Below are 21,186 nucleotides of genomic sequence, written 5' to 3'. Positions count from 1 at the left end.
TAAATATCACGAGACGTTATCTAATGCGCTTCACATGTGACTCACTTTACTCGTCTGTGTAGATGCGGACCAGTTGCAACGGGCCAGCGTCCCCAGTTGTTCTTTTACGTGCGGTGAGAAACGCGAACGCGTAGAAGAGCCGGGTTTTTCACCTCTAAGCAAATCTCGAGTTGACCTGAACTGGGTTCAAACCCTTGTCCTCTTGCTTGAGAGACGAAGCTCGTACCACTGAGCTATTTCTAAACAACCTTTATCATGTCTGACGATACTAAATGATTCGCTTTATTTTTATAAATATAACTAAAACATACATCATTTAATGAACACTTAGTTGACAGGTTCTTTATTTATTTATGTTTTTGCGGTTTTTATCTTTGTTGAAACTGTTGAGCATTGGATGCTGATGTGATTGAGCGAGAGGTGTTTATTGTTCGCTCGACTGGTTTTCCGTTGTTTGCTGTTGTGCTGTTGCTACAATAAGTTGTGAACCTTCTGGTTTTTGTAGGTGGTGTCCATAGAGAAAGACAAACTGACAAAGACTTCAGTCAGCACTTCAGAGCTTGTAGACCACCTCCAAACAAAGATCAGCAGCCGCGTTGACTCGGGTGATGGTACTCTGGTCACTAGCTCAGGACGGTCCAGCACTGTCCCTAGCACTTCTACTGAATCCAACACAATACCCAACATCCATGTGTCCTTCAAGACCCAAGAAAGGTTGCAATGGAACGTGAAGAAGCGCTATGAGAGCCAGATCCTGGCAAGATTAAGGCCCACTCTACAACAAATGAAGCAACACATTGGCTCCAAGATTGGGGTCAAAGTCATTGGGGTGAGGATTGTTTTTGTTGTTATCCGCTCTTCTCATCATCAGCAAACTCCCCTATCTCGTCAAATCTCTTCTCTCTTCTCCCCTCATTCCCCTTTCCAACTCTTACTTTCCTCCGCCTGTAATGACATCATTTCTTGTTTGAATTTGTTTACACAGCATCTTTCCTTTTTCTCTCCCTTTTGCCCCTTCTTCTTTGCTCCTTTTCTTGTATCATCTCCTCCAGCAATGTCCCTATTGTTTCTCATCCTTAACCCAGCTTACCCTCTCCTCTAGCCACACCTCCTCCCACCCTTCACCCACTTTACACTCTCCTTAACCCCACACCTCCTCCCACCCTTCACCTTACTCTCTCCTTAACCCCACACCTCCTCCCACCCTTCACCTTACTCTCTCCTTAACCACACACCTCCTCCCACCCTTTACCCACCTTACCCTCTTCTTAACCTTACACCTCCTCCCACCCTTCACCTTATCCTCTCCTTAACCCTTTACCTCCTCCCACCCTTCACCTAACCCTCTCCTTAACCCCACACCTCCTCCCACCCTTCACCTTACTCTCTCCTTAACCCCACACCTCCTCCCACCCTTCACCTTACCCTCTCCTTAACCCCACACCTCCTCCCACCCTTCACCTTACTCTCTCCTTAACCCCACACCTCCTCCCACCCTTCACCTTACCCTCTCCTTAACCCCACACCTCCTCCCACCCTTCACCTTACTCTCTCCTTAACCCCACACCTCCTCCCACCCTTCACCTTACTCTCTCCTTAACCCCACACCTCCTCCCACCCTTCACCTTACTCTCTCCTTAACCCTACACCTCTTCCCACCCTTCACCTTACCCTCTCCTTAACCCCACACCTCCTCCCACCCTTCACCTTACCCTCTCCTTAACCCCACACCTCCTCCCACCCTTCACCTTACCCTCTCCTTAACCCCACACCTCCTCCCACCCTTCACCTTACTCTCTCCTTAACCCCACACCTCCTCCCACCCTTCATCTTACTCTCTCCTTAACCCCACACCTCCTCCCACCCTTCACCTTACTCTCTCCTTAACCCCACACCTCCTCCCACCCTTCACCTTACTCCTTAACCCCACACCTCCTCCCACCCTTCACCTTACCCTCTCCTTAACCCCACACCTCCTCCCATCCTTCACCTTACTCTCTCCTTAACCCTTTACCTCCTCCCACCCTTCACCTAACCCTCTCCTTAACCCCACACCTCCTCCCACCCTTCACCTTACCCTCTCCTTTACCCTTCACCTCCTCCCACCCTTTACCTAACCCTCTCCTTAACCCTTTACCTCCTCCCACCCTTTACCTAACCCTCTCCTTAACCCTTTACCTCCTGCCACCCTTCACCTAACCCTCTCCTTAACCCCACACCTCCTCCCACCCTTCACCTTACCCTCTCCTTTACCCTTCACCTCCTCCCACCCTTCACCTAACCCTCTCCTTAACCCCACACCTCCTCCCACCCTTCACCTTACCCTCTTCTTAACCCCACACCTCCTCCCACCCTTCACCTTACTCTCTCCTTAACCCCACACCTCCTCCCACACTTCACCTTACCTTCTCCTTAACCCTTCACCCCCTCCCACCCTTCACCTTACCCTCTCCTTAACCCCACACCTCCTCCCACACTTCACCTTACTCTCTCCTTAACCCCACACCTCCTCCCACCCTTCACCTTACCCTCTTCTTAACCCCACACCTCCTCCCACCCTTCACCTTACCCTCTCCTTAACCCCACACCTCCTCCCACCCTTCACCTTACTCTCTCCTTAACCCCACACCTCCTCCCACCCTTCATCTTACTCTCTCCTTAACCCCACACCTCCTCCCACCCTCCACCTTACTCTCTCCTTAACCCCACACCTCCTCCCACCCTTCACCTTACCCTCTCCTTAACCCTACACCTCCTCCCACCCTCCACTCACCTTACCCTCTCCTTAACCCTTCACCTCCTCCCACCCCTCACCTCCTCCCACCCTTCACCTTACTCTCTCCTTAACCCCACACCTCCTCCCACCCTTCACCTTACCCTCTCCTTAACCCCACACCTCCTCCCACCCTTCACCTTACTCTCTCCTTAACCCTTCACCTCCTCCCACCCTCCACCCATCTTACTCTCACCTTAACCCTACACCTCCTCCCACCCTTCACCTTACCCTCTCCTTTACCCTTCACCTCCTCCCACCCTTTACCTTACTCTCTCCTTAATCTTACACCTCCTCCCACCCTTCACCTTACCCTCTCCTTAACTCTACACCTCCTCCCACCCTTCAACTTACTCTCTCCTTAACCCTTCACCTCCTCCCACCCTTCACCTTACTCTCTCCTTAACCCTTCACCTCCTCCCACCCTTCACCTTACCCTTTCCTTAACCCTTCACCTCCTCCCACCCTTCACCTTACCCTCTCCTTAACCCTTCACCTTCTCCCACCCTTCACCTTACACTCTCCTTAACCCTTCACCCCCTCCCACCCTTCACCTTACCCTATCCTTAACCCTTCACCTCCTTCCACCCTTCACCTTACACTCTCCTTAACCCTTCACCTCCTCCCACCCTTCACCTTACACTCTCCTTAACCCTCCACCCCCTCCCACCCTTCACCTTACCCTCTCCTTAACACTTCACCTCCTCCCACCCTTCACCTTACCCTCTCCTTAACCCCACACCTCATCCCACCCTTCACCTTACCCTCTCCTTAACCCCACACCTCCTCCCACCCTTCACCTTACCCTCTCCTTAACCCTTCACCTCCTCCCACCCTTCACCTTACTCTCTCCTTAACCCTTCACCCCCTCCCACCCTTCACCTTACCCTATCCTTAACCCTTCACCTCCTCCCACCCTTCACCTTACCCTCAATTGCAATTGTCATCCCTCATTTAGCTAAAACTTACATTAATTTAGCTAAAACTATTACTTTAATCAGAAAAGGACCGTTTCTTCCAGTAACACTTATATGTACCTAATTAGACCACGAAGTCTTCGTTTTCAAATTCCACTTTGGCTGAGACAAGTACCAAAATTAGCGTTATAAAATTCGTTAAAACGTCCTCTCTCATTTCTAACGAAAGGACATCTGGCAAAAGAGTCATTATATACAATTTTATACCTATCACGACAGGTGTCTTCTGATATCCTTTTGAGAGAGATGGTAGGTGAAAAGTATTAAAATGCAATGTTGTGTTTTTAGATGGTAGACTAGAAGGAACGGGATATTACAGCACCAAAGCCGAACAAAAAAAAAATGATATTGATGAAGAGTTCTAAACGGTCACGTTTCAAGATATTTCTCAATATGACCGTATAAGCGAGCAACCTGATATATTTTTGCGATTGGGAGTTCTAAATAACCAAATAATAAATATAATTAAACATTTTTTTTGGTTTTTCATTCAAAATATTAACTCGCCAAGCGTTCCTGGTCTTGTAAATGGACTGTTGAATAAAGCGCAATAGATATGTTTCGTTAAATAAATGTTCTAACACGCCTTTAAACGCGAATTAGAACAAATTGGCAACAAAACATTCTTAGTGTGAATATCAAATCCTTTGCGAAGCCAATCCGAGAAACTGCTAGGTGGAATTTTATTTTGTAAAAGATGACACCTGGGTTCTAGACTGCGGTCTCGTCTATTTGGTAATTGGGTTTTATTTTAACTTTCCTTGTCATTTTATGTGTGCGAGTGGCTTTAATACCTAACCTATCACATTTTTGCTTTTCATCGACACTCGACACGTTTCGACACGTTTGCAAACGCTTGGACCTGGAAAATTTCCATGTTCACCGTCAGATCGCCATCTTGTTCCTTGTCTTGTTTCTTGCCTTGGTCATTGTTTTCTCGAGCTTGCGGTCCTCTTCTTCGCCGATTGATTCTTTCTTGGCTCCCTGCCCCGAGAAACAGCACGGAAGCTGTTGATGAAGGTTCGACGCTAACAGTCGGTTGCGTACCAGGTAGAGAAGTGGGAAAAAGGTGGCTTTCAGGCGGAGCACAAGCAGCACCGCAAACGCTGCTACACCAGGGATTTCCTCGCCGGAGATGACCATCCAGGCCGTGGTACCGATAAACGGTCCGACAAACAGAACGTAGATCGTGAAGAGATAGATTGTCGAGAGGATGGAGCGAGCGTACGGAGCGGCCGCAAAGCGTTCTTTGTGGTTACCGTGAATGTCTGTAGACGTGCCCTGAAGGCGTCGTCTTAGACGCAGTGCCTTTAAGACGGCTCAGAATACGTACACAAACGCAGCAGAGGGCAGATATAAGCACAAAACGGCCAGGGCGAGGTTCATGCTTTTAATCTGCAGTCCTGGTGCGAAGACTCGTGGTATGCTACCGCAGATCTGTAGGATTTCATCCTCGGCGCGCGGCTGGTCATCTAGCAGGTCCCAAGGCATGGAGGCCGTCGTACCTTGCGCCCACACCCAGAGGATGACAAGCCCCGCATTCACTCTTGTTAGGCGACGGTGGGTTAAGCGGGCGAGGCTGAAATACCGCTCCACCGCCACGCCGGTCATACACAGCACGGTTGCGATCTTCAGTAGGTGGTCAAAGAACAAGGATGCACGACAGAAGGCGTAGCTGGCCTTCAACGACGGCAGCAAGCCTGCGACGATGTAAAACGCGATGTCGCTCAGAGCGGAGAAGAGGTCAATAACACACATGTTCAAGAACATCGTGTTGGTTACGGTGCGTCGCTTGTAGTTTTTGAAATACACAAAGACAATCGAAACATTGCCTGCGATGGCCAGGAGTGCTATAACGCTGACAAGGACCACGTTCGTTGTTGTGATGGTTGTTACACTGGTACCCTCGCCAGACATTTTTCGGGATTAATCTATCGTCATGCCACAAAACAATGATGAAACAACGATGAAAAGCGTCGTATCCCACTCGGCGGCTAACATTTCTTTTTCTCCCCTACTTTTGATCCGCGTTCCCTGTTGCCACCGCTCTAGATTTCAGCAGATGTCTGCTGTGTTGGCAACTCAAGAAAGCGGAAGAAGGAAAACCACTTACGGCTTACAAAGCCGTGTGTTTTTACCCATTATATACGAAGTATTTTAAGTGCACGTTGTATTTTTGGGGACATTATTCTCTAGGAAATATTTAAAGATAACAGGGTTCTACTCATAAATCCATGGAATATACTTAAGCTTATTTATAGCACTATACATTTGAATGTCTATGTTCTCTTTTGTGTATGCTGGATTTACACAAGTTTCATGGGATTATGAAAACCAATCCAATAACTAAAAGAAATATATTTAATACCTTTTTGGTATATCGGAGCAATAAATTATTTCATCAAACACAAATGTAACACTCCAAACCTGCACGTCACAATATTGCCGTTTTATTTACTGTAAAAAAAATCTTCTATGCTTTTCCTTGCCAAAATATCATTATTGCCTCTAATAAATGTATACTCTTTCCTCGGCAGTTGGTATCGTTTCTATGAACGCATTCCGATCCTTAATGAATGTTTTCATTTGAATCACCCCATGGTGAATTTAGCAACACCTGTGAAAAATAATTGAAAAAAGTCCATTTGACATTGAGTCCATTTGACATTGCGTCCATCTCATTGCGTGTACGTTCTCACAATGACCTCATAATAGCGTTTGGGAAATTCCGTGGGGGAACTTCAATCGCTCAATATTGCCCCAAATGGATAGAAACTTCACAGGGATTTAAATAACAACTCCACAAACATGTAAGAAAAGTTTTAAGGAATTTTATATTTTTCGTCCCAATTTTTTTATTGTAATGCACCATATATTGACTGTAACTATGAATGAAACAGGTAAAATACAACATTAGCTTGGGGAACCTGTGGTTTGTTTCTTATTATTCACTGTGGTCATGACGCGTATGAAATAGGCGTGACGCACATGAAAACTAATTATAATTATGACGGGACTTTTGTACATCAGTACCGAACCCCTGCGTAGATTTGGTTTGGGTACCGTAACGGTTTCCAAGGTACTGGAAAAGGTTGTTTATAAGATTCATGCTCGGAAAACCCGTTCGCATGTTTGATTTAGGTTCAGTGTAGTGTAGGGTCTTCCCGGTCTTCCCAGAGTCCATTCCAATCGCAATTGTCAAAAGAGATATGTAAACAACAAATGGGAACACGATTGCATAGAGATTTTTAAAGCAGCATTGTCACCAGTTTACTTCAGGTCGATTGCGTAACAATAATTTTTACAGAAAACGCGAAAAATGTTTCAAAATTGTAAAAGCAGCGTGTCTATTGGAAGTTTCTTTGAGAATGTCACTGTTAATTTAGTGGATGGCCTGTTAAATAGCGCGGATCCTAATAGATTCTTTTGTCTCTTGTCGGTTGAGGTTTTCGACGGCCCTCCGCATGTTGACAATGCGGCTTTAAAGTCATCCGGAATTCCCCTGTATTTAGCCTGCTTGTAGGCGGTACTCAGTGTTATTATTGCGGAAAACCCTCTCCGTTCGATGACCGGACGCTATCTTGTATTTTAAGCCGCGTGGTTCCTGGGGGCGAGCGTAAATACGAACACAGGGCAGGGGAGAAAGGAGAGAAAAGTTTTTCTCTTCTCTCCCGCTGCCCTGCGTCTGTCCATGCAAGCAGGCTACCCTGTATTTTGTTGACTCATCGAACAATAAAAACGTACTAATTATTCTCTCTTATTCGCTCTTTTATAGGTCGATCTTCCCGGAAGTGTACTAATGAGTATGTCGTCGTTGCTTGAGTTGGAAGAGACCGAGTTTGGCAAAAGCGTCTCAGCGGTGATCGAGAAGCACCCGCGATATTCCAAACCAGTCAGGCGCGTCTGCGACGACATCTGGGAGATGAAAACTGCTAACAAACTCCCTTTCCTTTTCGTGTACAGTGTGAAGGACGAGGTTTATAGAATATTTTTCTAAACGAAAGATCAATAATAGTGCCTGCTTCAATGTTCGGGCCCGTCAATCAAGGCGTACAGTCTGAGCCAGCCATAGGTTCTTATCTGTTACATTCAATAATGAAATGCAATATGTAACGCGTACCCAGGATTAACGGGGGGGGGGGGGGGGGGGGGTGAAACGCAGTCGTAGGTATATGGAAAAAAGCATAGTATTTGAACACTCCTTAATAAGAAATAACCCACTTTTTGGCCACCAAAGGTGCGCGCGCATCCTGTACACCCACCTATATACACGTCCGAAGCGTACTAGGAGCGTACAGCTCTGATATAGGTACTATAATAAGTGAGCCCATCACCAGGAGCGTACAACTCTGATATAGGTACTATAATAAGTGAGTCCATCACCAGGAGCGTACAACTCTGATATAGGTACTATTAATAAGTGAGCCCATCACCAGGAGCGTACAACTCTGATATAGGTACTATAATAAGTGAGCCCATCACCAGGAGCGTTCAACTCTGATATAGGTACTATAATAAGTGAGCCCATCACTAGGAGCGTACAACTCTGATATAGGTACTATAAGTGAGTCCATCACTAGGATCATACAACTCTGATACAGGTACTATAAGTGAGTCCATCACTAGGAGCAAACGACTTTGGTAGTGAGCCGATAACTAACTAGAGGCGTTCAACTGTGATATAAGTAATATGAGTGAACCCATCACTAGGAGTGTACAACTGTGATATATTGATACTATAAGTGTACCCATCACTAGGAGTGTACAACTGTGATATATAGATACTATGATTGAGCCAATCACACTAAGGGCGTACAACTGTGATATAAGTAATATGAGTGAACCCATCACTAGGAGTGTACAACTATGATATATTGATACTATAAGTGAGCCGATCACTAAGGGCGTCCAACTGTGATATAAGTAATATGAGTAAACCCATCACTAGGGATGTACAACTGTGGTCTAGGTGCCATGCGTGAGCTTATTCACAGGTTAGCGAGTTTTTGAAAAGACGGTGAGCCAATCAAATAAATCGGGTCTTGTAAATAAACAAAAAAAGGACCCGTCACGTTGTTAATAGGCTCCCCCACGCGATCAAAATATCAAATTCTACTACTACCTAACAGACCTAGAAAAAAGCTCTGTTAGCAATGAGTGAGAAATATATGAGTTTTTATACTGTATTTCTTTACACTAAGTTACCGTCATAAATACGGAACGAGACTATGGTATGGCTACCTGTGTCTCTTGAGACGGTAGGGACTAAAACTAGTACCATTCACCGCTGACCACTTCCATTTCTAAGGAAGTAAATAGCTAGAGGTCACTTGGAATTGTGGTGAAATCGAAAAAGATGAAACTTTTTTCAATTTTGCTGCTATTTCTAGCTGTTTTCATTTTAAATGCATGCGGCGAAGAAAAAGTTGCAGAGGAAGAGCCGCTGGGGAAACCCAAAGCCGCAGAGGAATCTAGTGAATCGGCTCCGCCGCCGGTTGAAGACGAGAATAAATACAAGTTAGGGTCACTTTGCAACTACTGTAGCTATTGCAAGGTACGTATTTTTGGTTGTAAGCAAGCTATTTACATGAAGAATTTGCTGTTTATTCGTTGATGCATTGGGCAATCTCATCTAACGCAATGACATCCGATCGGTAGACTCCCCCCCCCCCCCCCCTCTGTGCATTCCTCTCTATTATACCACAGGCTTACCAACCTTGCGTTACTTGATGCCTCTACTTATTTTTAGAGGCATCTAAAAATAAGTAGCAACGCGGAATCCCTCAACTGTTCAAACGTTAGAAATACTACTTATTCTGAATAAAAACACATCACAAAGCAATGAGAGTTTATTGTGACCTTTATTCTAGGATATTAGACAATTATAGGACAATTACAGGAGGTGATCAATCATGAAAATATTCAAGCTAGTTACTGGGATTGACTGGAGACTGACTAAGAGTTTGGTTAGCCTGTGATTATACTGATGCGCTTGGATGAGGAAATATGTGATTGTTATGATAGCATAAGCTATCAAAATATAAGATGATTACACTGTGGATATATATGGCTCTTATCAGATGATAAAGATGCTATTCGTTTTTTATTTTTAGTTATGTAAACTGTGTGACAAGGATTGCCCATGCAAGACCAGTAGAAAAAAGCCAAATTGTGATTTATGCAAAGTAAGTGGAACTACAATCCCCGCCAAAACTGTTGACCCCTGTTGGCGCATAACGGTTAACCACTGCCAAGTACATCCATCCCCACTCCCCCCCAAACCACCAATGTTGTTGACTAAGGCATGGAACTCAGCTATCACATACTAATGATAGGCGCTCAACATTGGCACGGGGGAGGGGGGAGCATTTATTGTGTGGCACACATGATTGTCAGACATGGGATTTTGTGTAGGTGAAGCTTAATCGGTGAATGGGTCAAATGGTTTTGGCACGGGTTGTAGGTATTTAATGGCCCCATGTAATTTTTGTCTATATTATAGCAGAATCTACCTTGCAGGCTATTTACCAATGCTGATTTTGCAAGTGAATTTTCTTATCAAAAATTATATTTCTTCCTACCCTGGTTTCAGAAGTGTTCAAGTAGAAAAAAGAAGTGAGTAGAAAAAGGGAAGAGAAGTTAGGGCAAATTACCAAAGCTTATTTTGCAAGTGAAATAATTTCTTAGCTGATTTCTGGATAAAATGTAAAAAAAAATTATAGCTGACCAGCAGCTTTAGGTTACGAGTTGCCTTCAGTCCATGGGATGCGGCAAAACTCAAAGTGAGCAAACTCAGTGTGAGAAAAAATGTTGATATGCGTGTCAGATTTAATCAAGTATGCTCATGTTATATGTCATTGGAAAGCTTAACAAATGAGGAATATGATAATCCCATTTGTTTTTGCTTTTGCTTGTTTTCAGCCAATCACATCCCTCAAAATCCCTAATGTGTCTAAACTATCCGGCTGATATTCACTTTTTAAGGCTTATGTCAATCACCACACACACACCTAGCAGGCTGTGCGCAGCTTTTGATATATTTTTGTGTTCCTATATTTGGGTCAAAGTTAGAGGATTGATTAATGTCCAGGGAACACAACACCAAAAGTCATCTCAAAATCTCTCGAAAGCAGCACACGGTATCACCCTTGAATAAATAACCTAGCAGTGTACCAAATTGTGCGGTCATGGCTCTTATACTTTACGCTTTTATAGTTTTGAAGTCCAGAAAAATGTGCAAATTCAAAGCAGAGAAAAGAATTCCTGCTTAAAATCATAACTAAACATTTTGTCTCAAGGTTTTTTTTCTGGAAATGATTAGGCACTCTTCACTGATAACCTTGAAGCTGGACAAGAGAAGCCATCAAAAAAGTATCCCTTTGGCTTTTAGTGAGATCTTTCATATAGTAGTCTTTCTCCTCGGGGCTTTAAGCTTGAGACAACCCCATGCAGACTTCCCTTTTTTTTGTTTATCCACCGGTTGAATATTTTGAAACACTGATAGAACTTTCTGCAAGACGAAGAAACTGAATTTGAGGTCTTTGAAGTCATGATTTCCGGGTAAAAAGAGTATGCAAATTAACTATAACCTAAGGTCCTGGATGTAGGGAACAGCAAGTGATTAAGGATTAAAACACAATATTATTATCTTATTATTTCGAGAAGATAATTAAAATCCAAACATTTTTCTTTGCTAGAATAAATGTAATGTAGTATTTTTCAAGCAGATTTTCACTTCAAGGCACCCCGTAACCTTGATTCAAAATGTTCACAGGGACTGTTCCAACTGCAACAATTTCCAACTGCTAACTATAACATTTGATGCTGTGTGATTCTAGAGAGGCACCATGAATTGAAGCCATCTCAGTTCTTGCCAATAACTCCACTTCAAGGATTTTGAGTTCTTTTGAATAATGGATGCTAGAAAGGAATTTATCTGTTAGGAAATCATATGTGAGATTTTGCAAAATATTGACAACTGCAGACAACCTTCCTAACAACCTTTCTTATGAAGGTTGTAAAGTTTTTAGAAAGAAAATGATTGCTGAGAAAGTTTGGGCAACCTTTCAACTAAACATATATTTCAGTAGAAAATGATCATCCGATGCCCATACTATGTAACTCAGCATATTGCAGTAGGTATTACAGTAGAATAATGTTTGTTGTGTTCTCTTAGTTGTTGAGGCATACACAGTAACATGTCTCTTTTCCGAGGCCCATTATAACCCAGCATAGCAGTAGGTATTAGAATAAAGTTGGCCATGCTCTATTGACGCATACACAGTAAACAGACTTATAAAGGATGACTCTTTTTTTAGTATTGCAAGTACTGCTCCCTGTGCTCTGTCTGTGATGTTGCCTGCAAACCAGGTAGGATTTAAAAAAATATCTGTTTTTTTTTTTTTTTTTTTTTTTTTTTACCAAAGATGTGGCTTTATATATGGTAACCCAAATATCAACTTGTGGCCCTAATTCTAAAAGCATAACCTTTAAGAGAACAGAATGTTTATAACATTCCACACTTGGAAGTGGATTTTTCATGGATTCTGGAGGATTTAATTTTATTCACACTTAGTTAGCCCATGCTCCTCGGGTCCACACCAAAATCCATGCAGTAGTTTTGTTCATTACGATTGAGTGTACATTTTAGCATAATGACGTTTACAATCTATAAAGACAAAGTGGAAGCAATAGGAAATGTCAAGTTTATGAAGCTCACTAAACCTCAAACTGAAAAAAAAAACATATAAATTCTATACCCACATGTGGCTGATGAAACTCATGTGTTAGAAAGATTTTTCAACTCATATTTCCAGCAGAGAAAATATGATTTCTAGTGGCAAAATAAAACAGCAAAAAGCAACTTATTCAGCACTTACAAAACAGCTTCTTTTCAGTTTCTTTATTATTTTTATTGAAAGTTTCTATTTTTTGGTGCTCTCTGGTGTGATGGGTGAAGCTTTTTCTGTATTTATTTTGACTTGAAACAAAAAGTCACATGACTTCTCACATGACTTTTTCTTATGTGTTGTTTCTAATTTTTCACCCCTAGGTGGTATTGTAGATGTTGTTAGCTCTGCAATATACAGGTAAAACACCTACAAGGAAATTCTAACATTTGAAAAATGTCATTTAACTTTAGAGTGGTTTTAATTAATCTGTGAAATACTAACTATTAGCTGGTGCATGATATACAAAACAAAACAAAAGAGAACAAAATATTTTACTAGTATTACTATATGTAAATGTGTAGTATGCCACTAACTGATTCACGGATTAATTGAATCCACTCTATTTGTTGGTTACTGCTGTTTGATGAACAAATATTTATTGGAGTATTTAACAAATTTTTTGCAAGGGAAAATAGTAAAATGCTGCTATACTAACTTTTAATTTCTTTCCTTTATTTTAGTTCTTTGCCATCTTTTTCCAAGAAAGAGAAAGAGGAAGTGGACAAGGATATAGAAAAAGCCAGAGACTTCATCAAAGAATACCTGTGAAGATGGGATTGTGTGCTTCATTTTTGAACTTGTACTTTTGTAATTATTTTTATTCATTTTCATGCCTTCTTCCTTTTTTTGAAAAACAACCTTCTTTGCAGACAAGCTTTTAAAAGTTTATAAAAGGCTTATAAAAGAGTTTTCTTGAAAGTTGTTATTCTTGACAAATTACTTTTCCATTGTTTGCTACTGTAATACCCTTCTCCTGTACTGTACTTGATCTTTTGACAAAAAATGTTTCTAAATACACACACTTGACCCAAAGACATTTTTTTTACTATGTCAATATGAATATCAAAGAATAGACTATTTACAGACAATAATATTTACAATTTTCATTTTGTCTATTTGACAATATCAAATGATGCAAAAGTCAAGCTTGTGATTTTGTTTTCATTCTTGAACTCACATCTGTCGATACGAGAGCGTTTGCTTCCAGTGTGCTTTAGCCATTGTTTCCTAGGAAAGAGCATCTGATTAGACATTTTGTATTTACAATATAAGACACAATCTGACCTCTTTGGGCATATTTTTTTCAGGAACTTGGTGAATTTGTGCAATTTACTATCAATTGTATTCTCTAATAAAAATATAGCCATGGTGCGAATTCAGGATTTGCTAAGGGGTGTGTGCAGTCATAGATATCATATAGAATCAAAGGCTCTCAGAGCCAACTCATGAATGCAAATGTATTTTCCTAGTTATGTTTTTATGTGCATAAAAGATATACAGGATAGTGAACAAAGCATGAACACATACTTTTTTTTTTCTTTTCGATGTCACGACACACAAAGAACAGTATAATTATTATCATCAAAAGTAAAAAAAAATAGCGCCCTCAGTGGGAATCGAACCCTGGAAGCTGCGGTCATAGACCAGTGTTCACACTGGTCTAGACTGAGGTGCCATTACTGAGTTGACCAGTAACTAAAATTATTTTATTACTATTGGCATCGTAACTATCGAAAAGCTTTTTGCTAGCATGTCAAATTTCAGCATATTCTTTTCGGAAACAAAATAAAATACCCGTAATAATTGATCCCACTACTGTCATACAATGTGTTTTATGCTATTAACATTATTCTAGAAAAGCTCAAAATCGTTATTCGATGAAGAAGTGGGAGCCATATGTTTGTATGAGTTTTGTTTGATATTTAGTTTAGTTGATTAGATTGTGAATAAGTAATTTGTGGAAATCTTTCCTCTTCTATTTTTTCCTTTTTTTTATTACCCTGCGACAAGAGACCCAGCTAACAGATCCTTTACCTTATGTTTCTCGGACTAAAAAGTCACAGTTTTACTAGTCACTCTTCCAGCACAAATTCAAACAAACAACGCGAAAACCCAGAGACATGAATCGGCAAGTACTAAAAGAAAGATAATTAAAAGCTTTGCTAGCATTTTACTTGGTTTGTTTGCAAAATAACAACTTGAATTGGACTGAACCGTAGAAGATCGATTGACGTCGGTGACGAAGGCGCATGCGCACGCATAACCCACATGGAAGACTTTTCTGAAAATACTAGCTTATATATATTTTACAGCTATACAAACAAATGACTGTAGTGATAACAGGTTGATGCCAAAGCCATTTTATAGTACTAATCTTTAAACACAAGGTTCCAATATAAAAGGGATAGCTCCTCCCACCCCCAGGCTCAAGAACAATCAGTTATCAATCAGCCATCAATGAGTCAACATGTCAGGACAATTGCTCTGAGCGCTAAATTCAATTTTCATATTTTAAACCAAAATTAAAATCATTCCTAAAGTTTTTCATCTAAAAAAATGTCTATTTATCAAAAAATAATGCTATACTAAGCTGTGTGCGCTCTAACATACGGGCTTTTCATCACAGTGCGAGAATAATTTATGCAGATGCGTTAGATTATGGATAGCGCAAAATCTGAAATTGGAAAGTAAATCTCTAAGTTATCAATCTCTTAACACAGCTTTCTTGTTACCTGTGCAAAAATAGTTTTATTCCAGCCGACTTAGGCTCAGAGATAAGCAATTTTACAGGAGGCCTAAAATTTGTGACTGCTAGCGTGGCAGTGTTCTGATTATAATTGTAAATTTGAGCCCAGGGGTTGGGGGGAGCTTTTCCTTTTATAGTGGAACCTCGTGTTTAACCGGAAGTTGAACACCGGAAGTTTACAGGATGACCTAGGATTGCTGTGTTGCAAAAGCACAGAAAGACTATAAAAAGTTGACCTAATAATTTACGGGGGGAGGGAGTTCTCTGATAAAAATCTGACAATGCCTTTGCAGTATCTCCACTTATTCTGATTTGGCTACATGCAGTACCAGAGTGAGTTTTGTCTACAAATAATAGCACGTTTTTTGAAGACTGAAAGTTGACTTTTGGCCATTGTGGGGGGTGCATTTGCACCCCCTGCACTCCCCCTCCCCCCCCCCCCCCCCCGGTACAGGCCTGAAGCTACAAAAGCTGTAAAGGAGACAAGGGTTAATCTTACATGGTAGAGATATTTGACTTTTCTCCTTGGACTTGTCCGACTACGGTTTTCATGTCAGTATTTTTCACCCATCCAACAAGATTCAGCTCAGTAGCTTTCTTCTTGGTGTACTGAGAGGACAAAAAAATTGGTTGCTAGCAAATAAGTGTCTTCACCAAATATTTACCTCACCTTAGAGGAAACATTGTGTGCCTCTCTCTCTGCTACTACACAAATTTCAAACACAGGAAGACCGAATATTCAAGACCAACATCTTGGATGGATCACCACGTTTTTTTTGTCTTTTTTCTTGTATTACGCGTATGATAATTAAGTTATAAGTAATAAAAACAAAATCAATATATCATTAAGTAAGTTATTGATCATATTAAATATACATGGCATTAATGGCTTCAGAGTTCAAAATTTAAAAGATGTTCGTTTTCAAAGGTCCCATACCTTTCTAAAAAACACTCCTGCAAATTAAATAAAGCTAAAATTAGCCATTGCTTAAAGATCAATAAGGCAGATGAGTAACCTCATTACCTTGTACTCTACCGAACACCTCAAAATCAACAGATATCAGCTCCTTCGCTATCCCACCGCCAATTCGGCGAGCAGCCGCCATCTTGGTGACAACAAACAAACCTTACTCTGGTGGGTGGTGTAAGGTAAAAGTATGATCTGTCGGGGAGTGGTACAGGAGACGCTCACGCAAATAGCGTTAAGATGTCCTTCCGTGTCCGGTTAAAATTGATACTGTAAGTAGTTTTCTTTTTCCTGATGCCTTACTACCCTGGGCGAAATATTTGCGAAGGAAAAGCTCTGCTACCATAACAGAAAAATTTTGCTAGCAAAATATACTTTTTTTAATGAAAAGACCTTTATTTCTCTGTTCGGTGTCACGTCGCCGGCAAGTGAGCGCAAAAGATTGTTGATTGGCATGCAAAAGGTGTGCTTATAATAATATAAAGGGCCCCCGAAGGGTCTTTTGGCGAGCACTTGCGAGCACCCTGTTTTTTATATGCGAGACCGAGCGTTTTTAGGCGGAAAAAATTGCGCGTTAGCCGAAAACTGCGAGCACATCGAAATTTCGGGGGACCATTCGGGGGCCCTATATAAGGTACCAGATGCCTTTAGCCTCCTTAAAATGATCGAAGCCCTTAAATTAGAAAATTGCTTATCAGTCCTCAGAAACGGCTTGACTAATTCACGGAACCTACGGAAACCTCTCTCTAAAAGCCGCTAAATAACAAAAAAACATACATTCGTTTACATACCCTGGGTACGAGAGGCTCGAGGTTCACACGTTCAATTTCACTTCAAGGAGAAGAAGGTGAAGAATATCCATTTCTCAAAATGTGCATAAACTCGGAAAGTCACACAATGATACCCAAAAATAATGTCGAGTTGTAGTGAGTTTGTGGTACTTAGGAAAAGTTCATTTATTATCCCGAAGGGGGGGGGGGGGGGGGGGGGGGGGGGATAGCATGGAGGGGCCTCGAGAGATTTCCGAGGTCTAAAAAAAGGGTTGGGGTGGGGTGATTTTGAAAAGGGGGGCAATGATTTCTTTTGGTGTTAATTCTCTTCTATATAATTTGACCAAGTGTCAATTTAGACTTCTTGGTTTAACGAGTTTCGGTTTTGGGCATGCAAACCTATATATACCCTATATATACCTTATATACATTTTGTACATTGAGTAACTTCACTTTTCTGAATTAATGTTTTCCGCCAATTCCTATTCCCTCCACTTTCTGACCAGCTTGCAGCTAATCTCTTGCCTGCTTGCTTTCGTTTCTTTGACGTTTGTTGTTGCCGTTATTCCTTTTTTTTGTGGTACCGAAAATCATTGGGGGAAGCGGAAAATTGTTCCTCTGGGGGGGGGGGGATTTAATTTTTTTAAATCCTCCACACCCTCCATGCTCAGCGTACTTTGCTCCCAAAGGTCACTACCGCAGAAGACCGGACCCTCGAGCATGCCACAACCTATTGAGCGCGACGTCTGAATCAACTTCGAACCCAATGTACAGATGTACAGAAAAAATATTTGTGTGTCGATACAAATAAACAATTAGATTCGGCACGGCAGGAGCGCGACGTATGAATCGGATATTAGTTATAGTGAGTTTATCGGTACTTAAAGTATTTTTTTTGTTATTGAGCGTTTCAAAGACGTTTCCGTAGGTTCCGTGAATAAGAGTTGCCGCCTCAGAAAAGCCGCGAAAATTAGCCAAATGCAAAAAATACACATCTTTGTTTTTCTAAACAATCTAAACGTAGTTTAATCCTAAACAAACAGAAAGGGTAAGGGAATACCTGATTCGCTAAGGATACAGAGCAATGTCAAGTGATGCGATTCGAAAACAACAAAAGCTTCACTTGAGAATACTTTCAACTGAAGAGACATTTGAAAAGTTTGAGTGGAAATCAAAGGTTTTCCATGTACCTAAATTAAAACTCTTCAACTTCTTAATTGGTATCCAAACCAAAAGTCACACACTTGGGCAGCTGACCTAATTCAAGGAAAGGTACAATTTGTTTCACGGACCAGAAATAACACGAATTGCTCCGAGAATACTGATCGAATGCTGGGTTGGCCTTCAAAAGTCACGCGGTAAAGTGAGCAAACAAAAAACAAGAGGAGACTCAGAAGATCTATTCACATTCACAAAACAGGAAGATTAAGCCTTTATTTCTATTCTACTTATTACCCTATTAGTCTTCAAACGCATCGTCAGCCCGAGATTATTATCAGTGAAGTTTACGCTGTAACTGCTGCCCTCTGAGAATGTCATACAAGACCGGCAATTCCAGTAATGGTCACCAAACAGCAGTTGGGTTTTCGCACTGGTTGATGATCTTAGAGAGTGTCGGACTAGCTATCATACTTGTCGGGTCCGTTATTTTAAATTCAGCGACCTGTGTAATCATCTCTCGTGATTCGGCTCTTCGACGAAAGCCGACCAACTTGCTGGTAGCGAATCTTTGCGTGGCAAACATGGTACTTACTGTTGGAGTGATTCCGTTTAGTCTCATTTCTCTCATTTCGGATAGGCATGGCACCTTCCTGGGTCCCGCTTGCACGGTAATTATTATTTAGTCCAATGTAGATCTGTAGTTTGACAACACAAGTGAAATACATTTTTTTTTCTTACATCCTGAACACATTTCTCCAACGTCGAAAAATTGTACGAGCGGTATGGCGTGTTGTGTTGAAATAATGGTATTTCCTGGTACCCTGGTTACTAGGGGCTCAAAATTCGCCGATACAAGCGTATATTATCATGCATTCTATTGATATTCATAAGCGCATTTGACAAGAATCCCTTCTAATTAATGGATATCAATTTACTAAATGATTATCAACTGATATTGTGATTGATACAAATTGATAGCTATTGAAATAACAGTTGACAAAAATTGATAATCGAAATTTCATTGGAAGAAAATGATAAGTTATCTAATTGAAAAAAATCAATAATCATGTCAATTTTATTGATATAAATCGATAATTAATATATAGCTGGATTATGCCGAAGCAATCGATAATAACTGATAACGGGAAACAATTGAGTGATAATTAATTGTTACCAATTACTGATAATAATTGAAAACCATTTAGTAAATTGATATCAATCATCATCAAATTTATCAATTGCCTTTTGATTATCAGTTTCTATAAATTAGTTACGTTGGGATTATATTGCACCTTCAACAATCTCTTTTATTTGCTTGTTTCAGACCAATGGGTTATTCAGCGTCGCTTCGTGTGGTGCCATCGTGCTAACTCTGTGCTGTATCAGCATCGACAGATACATTGCCGTGTGTAAGCCTGTGAGATACCGAACAATACTTACTCCTAGACGAGCTCTGCTCATGATACTCATCACTTGGATCCAGGCTTTTCTCTATGGCTCTCTCCCTGTTCTTGGGTGGTCTAGGTACGAGTATCATCCGGGAACTCTACACTGCTCACCTGCATGGACCGATGGGTGTTCTCTGTATATTTTTTTGTCCACCACAGGGTTCGTTATACCGCTGACCGTGATGGCCGTCACCTACACCAGGATCTTCTTAGAAATTCGGAAACACTCGAGAAAAATAAATATGCTTCAGATGAGAGCGAAGTTTCCGGCGCAGGAGGGAGGGGCGAGTGTAAACCTGACACTTAATGGAGGCATGCTTACACTGGATAGACTTTCAGGGGATCGAACGGACGCTGCTTTTGAAAGTGGTGCACTACCGGGCGGAAACGTGTCTTTTGAAAACAGCAGCTCGAGTTATACAACGAGTAATGAAGCTGGAGAAACACAGACAGAAACAACATCGATATTCGGTGCAACAAACCAAACCTTCTCCAAACGAGTTACACGACTAAACGAGCAAGAAAAAAACACAATTCTTACGCCAACAAATACTATTGCGGGGATTGTCACAATGCCAGAATCAAATCCTGAAGGCGATCAAAGCAAGTCATTAGCCCCTCCACTCTCTCTTATTCGAGCGTCATCGTCCAGCGTAAACTTGAGTTTTGAGGGTCAAGCCTCTCTATCTATGATTAGAAACCCAAGTCCACGTAGCGCACGCCACAGACTTAGCGGTCTTCTGAGTACCGTCCAAGCCACGGTGCGAACAGAGAGACGAGCGCAGAGCCAACTCCCACGAGAGTACAAAGTCGCACGTACGGGTCTGATCCTGTTGCTGTTGTTTCTGTTTCACTGGCTGCCTTATTTGGTCGTACACTCGTGTTCCACGCGCGTGGACGCGTCTGAGGGTGTGTTCCACGCGGTCATGTGGATGGTTTATTTGAATGGAGTCGTTAATCCAGTGACATATGCACTAAGTAATAGTTCGGTCAAGGCGAAGCTGAAACTTCTATTTTTCTTCTGGTGTCGTAGTTGCAAGCAAACACAGTAGTGTAGTGGTTGATACAACACCCTCCCCTTAGGCATACCGTTCTTCTTATCGTTTTTTTCAATTGTCTTTTTTCACGCGTCTTTCTGTGCATTCGAGGTCATAATTGTAAGATGGCCGGCTAGGCCTTGTGGGTTAAGGGAAATACAAAAAAGATTAAAAGTGAATATTGAATTTATCCATTTAAAGTGGGGTTGGGTTTTTTTTTAATTGCTGCTTGAGTAGTGCAATCGTGATCTCTGCCTCATATACCAACAAATGTTCGTTATGTCTTCTACCCCTTCTAAAATCATAAAACAACTAGCACGCCAAATTCACGTGGTTCACGTAGAAGCACATACACTTTAAAAGCCTACCAAAAAACCTTAATTCCATTATTCTTCAGAAATGAAGACAACACCCTCCCTTTAGGCGTACCGTTCTTCTTATCGATTTTTTCAATTGTCTTTTTTCACGCGTCTTTCTGTGCATTCGAGGTCATAATTGTAAGATGGCCGGCTAGGCCTTGTGGGTTAAGGGAAATACAAAAAAGACTAAAAGTGAATATTGAATTTATCAATTTA

General features: G+C 41.5%; 3 protein-coding genes and 1 long non-coding RNA gene across 6 annotated transcripts in view; 2 read left to right on the top strand and 2 right to left on the bottom strand.

Annotated features, from left to right (window-relative positions):
• LOC116620839 (eIF-2-alpha kinase GCN2-like) overlaps window positions 1-8,821 on the top strand; it is a 28,415-nt gene extending 19,594 nt beyond the window's left edge. For all 3 annotated transcript variants that reach the window (XM_048724177.1, XM_048724178.1, XM_048724176.1), the window contains 2 exons: window positions 506-829; window positions 7,526-8,821. In XM_048724177.1, coding sequence (XP_048580134.1) covers window positions 506-829; window positions 7,526-7,747 — 546 coding nt within the window. In that variant the 3' untranslated portion in view covers window positions 7,748-8,821. The remainder of the gene's footprint in view (window positions 1-505; window positions 830-7,525) is intronic.
• A 209-nt stretch (window positions 8,822-9,030) lies between these two features.
• On the top strand, window positions 9,031-13,857 carry LOC5516822 (sarcoplasmic reticulum histidine-rich calcium-binding protein). The gene is made up of 5 exons (XM_032386728.2): window positions 9,031-9,304; window positions 9,864-9,935; window positions 12,069-12,120; window positions 12,803-12,839; window positions 13,163-13,857. Exons 1-5 carry the CDS (start codon window positions 9,107-9,109, stop codon window positions 13,248-13,250), a joined length of 447 nt encoding a protein of 148 aa, XP_032242619.1. The 5' UTR covers window positions 9,031-9,106; the 3' UTR covers window positions 13,251-13,857.
• Window positions 13,505-16,605, bottom strand: LOC5516774 (acylphosphatase-1). The gene is made up of 4 exons (XM_001636765.3): window positions 16,253-16,605; window positions 16,166-16,182; window positions 15,728-15,837; window positions 13,505-13,709 (listed from the first exon to the last, which is right to left on the bottom strand). Exons 1-4 carry the CDS (start codon window positions 16,332-16,334, stop codon window positions 13,595-13,597), a joined length of 324 nt encoding a protein of 107 aa, XP_001636815.2. The 5' UTR covers window positions 16,335-16,605; the 3' UTR covers window positions 13,505-13,594.
• Window positions 16,606-18,346: 1,741 nt separating this feature from the next.
• On the bottom strand, window positions 18,347-21,158 carry LOC125561070. The gene is made up of 2 exons (XR_007307087.1): window positions 21,024-21,158; window positions 18,347-20,647 (listed from the first exon to the last, which is right to left on the bottom strand). It is a non-coding gene; the product is annotated as an uncharacterized LOC125561070 (long non-coding RNA).
• Between the last annotated feature and the right edge of the window lie 28 nt (window positions 21,159-21,186).

This window comes from Nematostella vectensis, chromosome 2, assembly GCF_932526225.1.
Source record: "Nematostella vectensis chromosome 2, jaNemVect1.1, whole genome shotgun sequence".
In the NCBI taxonomy this organism is placed as follows: Eukaryota; Metazoa; Cnidaria; class Anthozoa; order Actiniaria; family Edwardsiidae; genus Nematostella; species Nematostella vectensis.
This window is presented reverse-complemented; position numbering and strand designations above follow the sequence as displayed.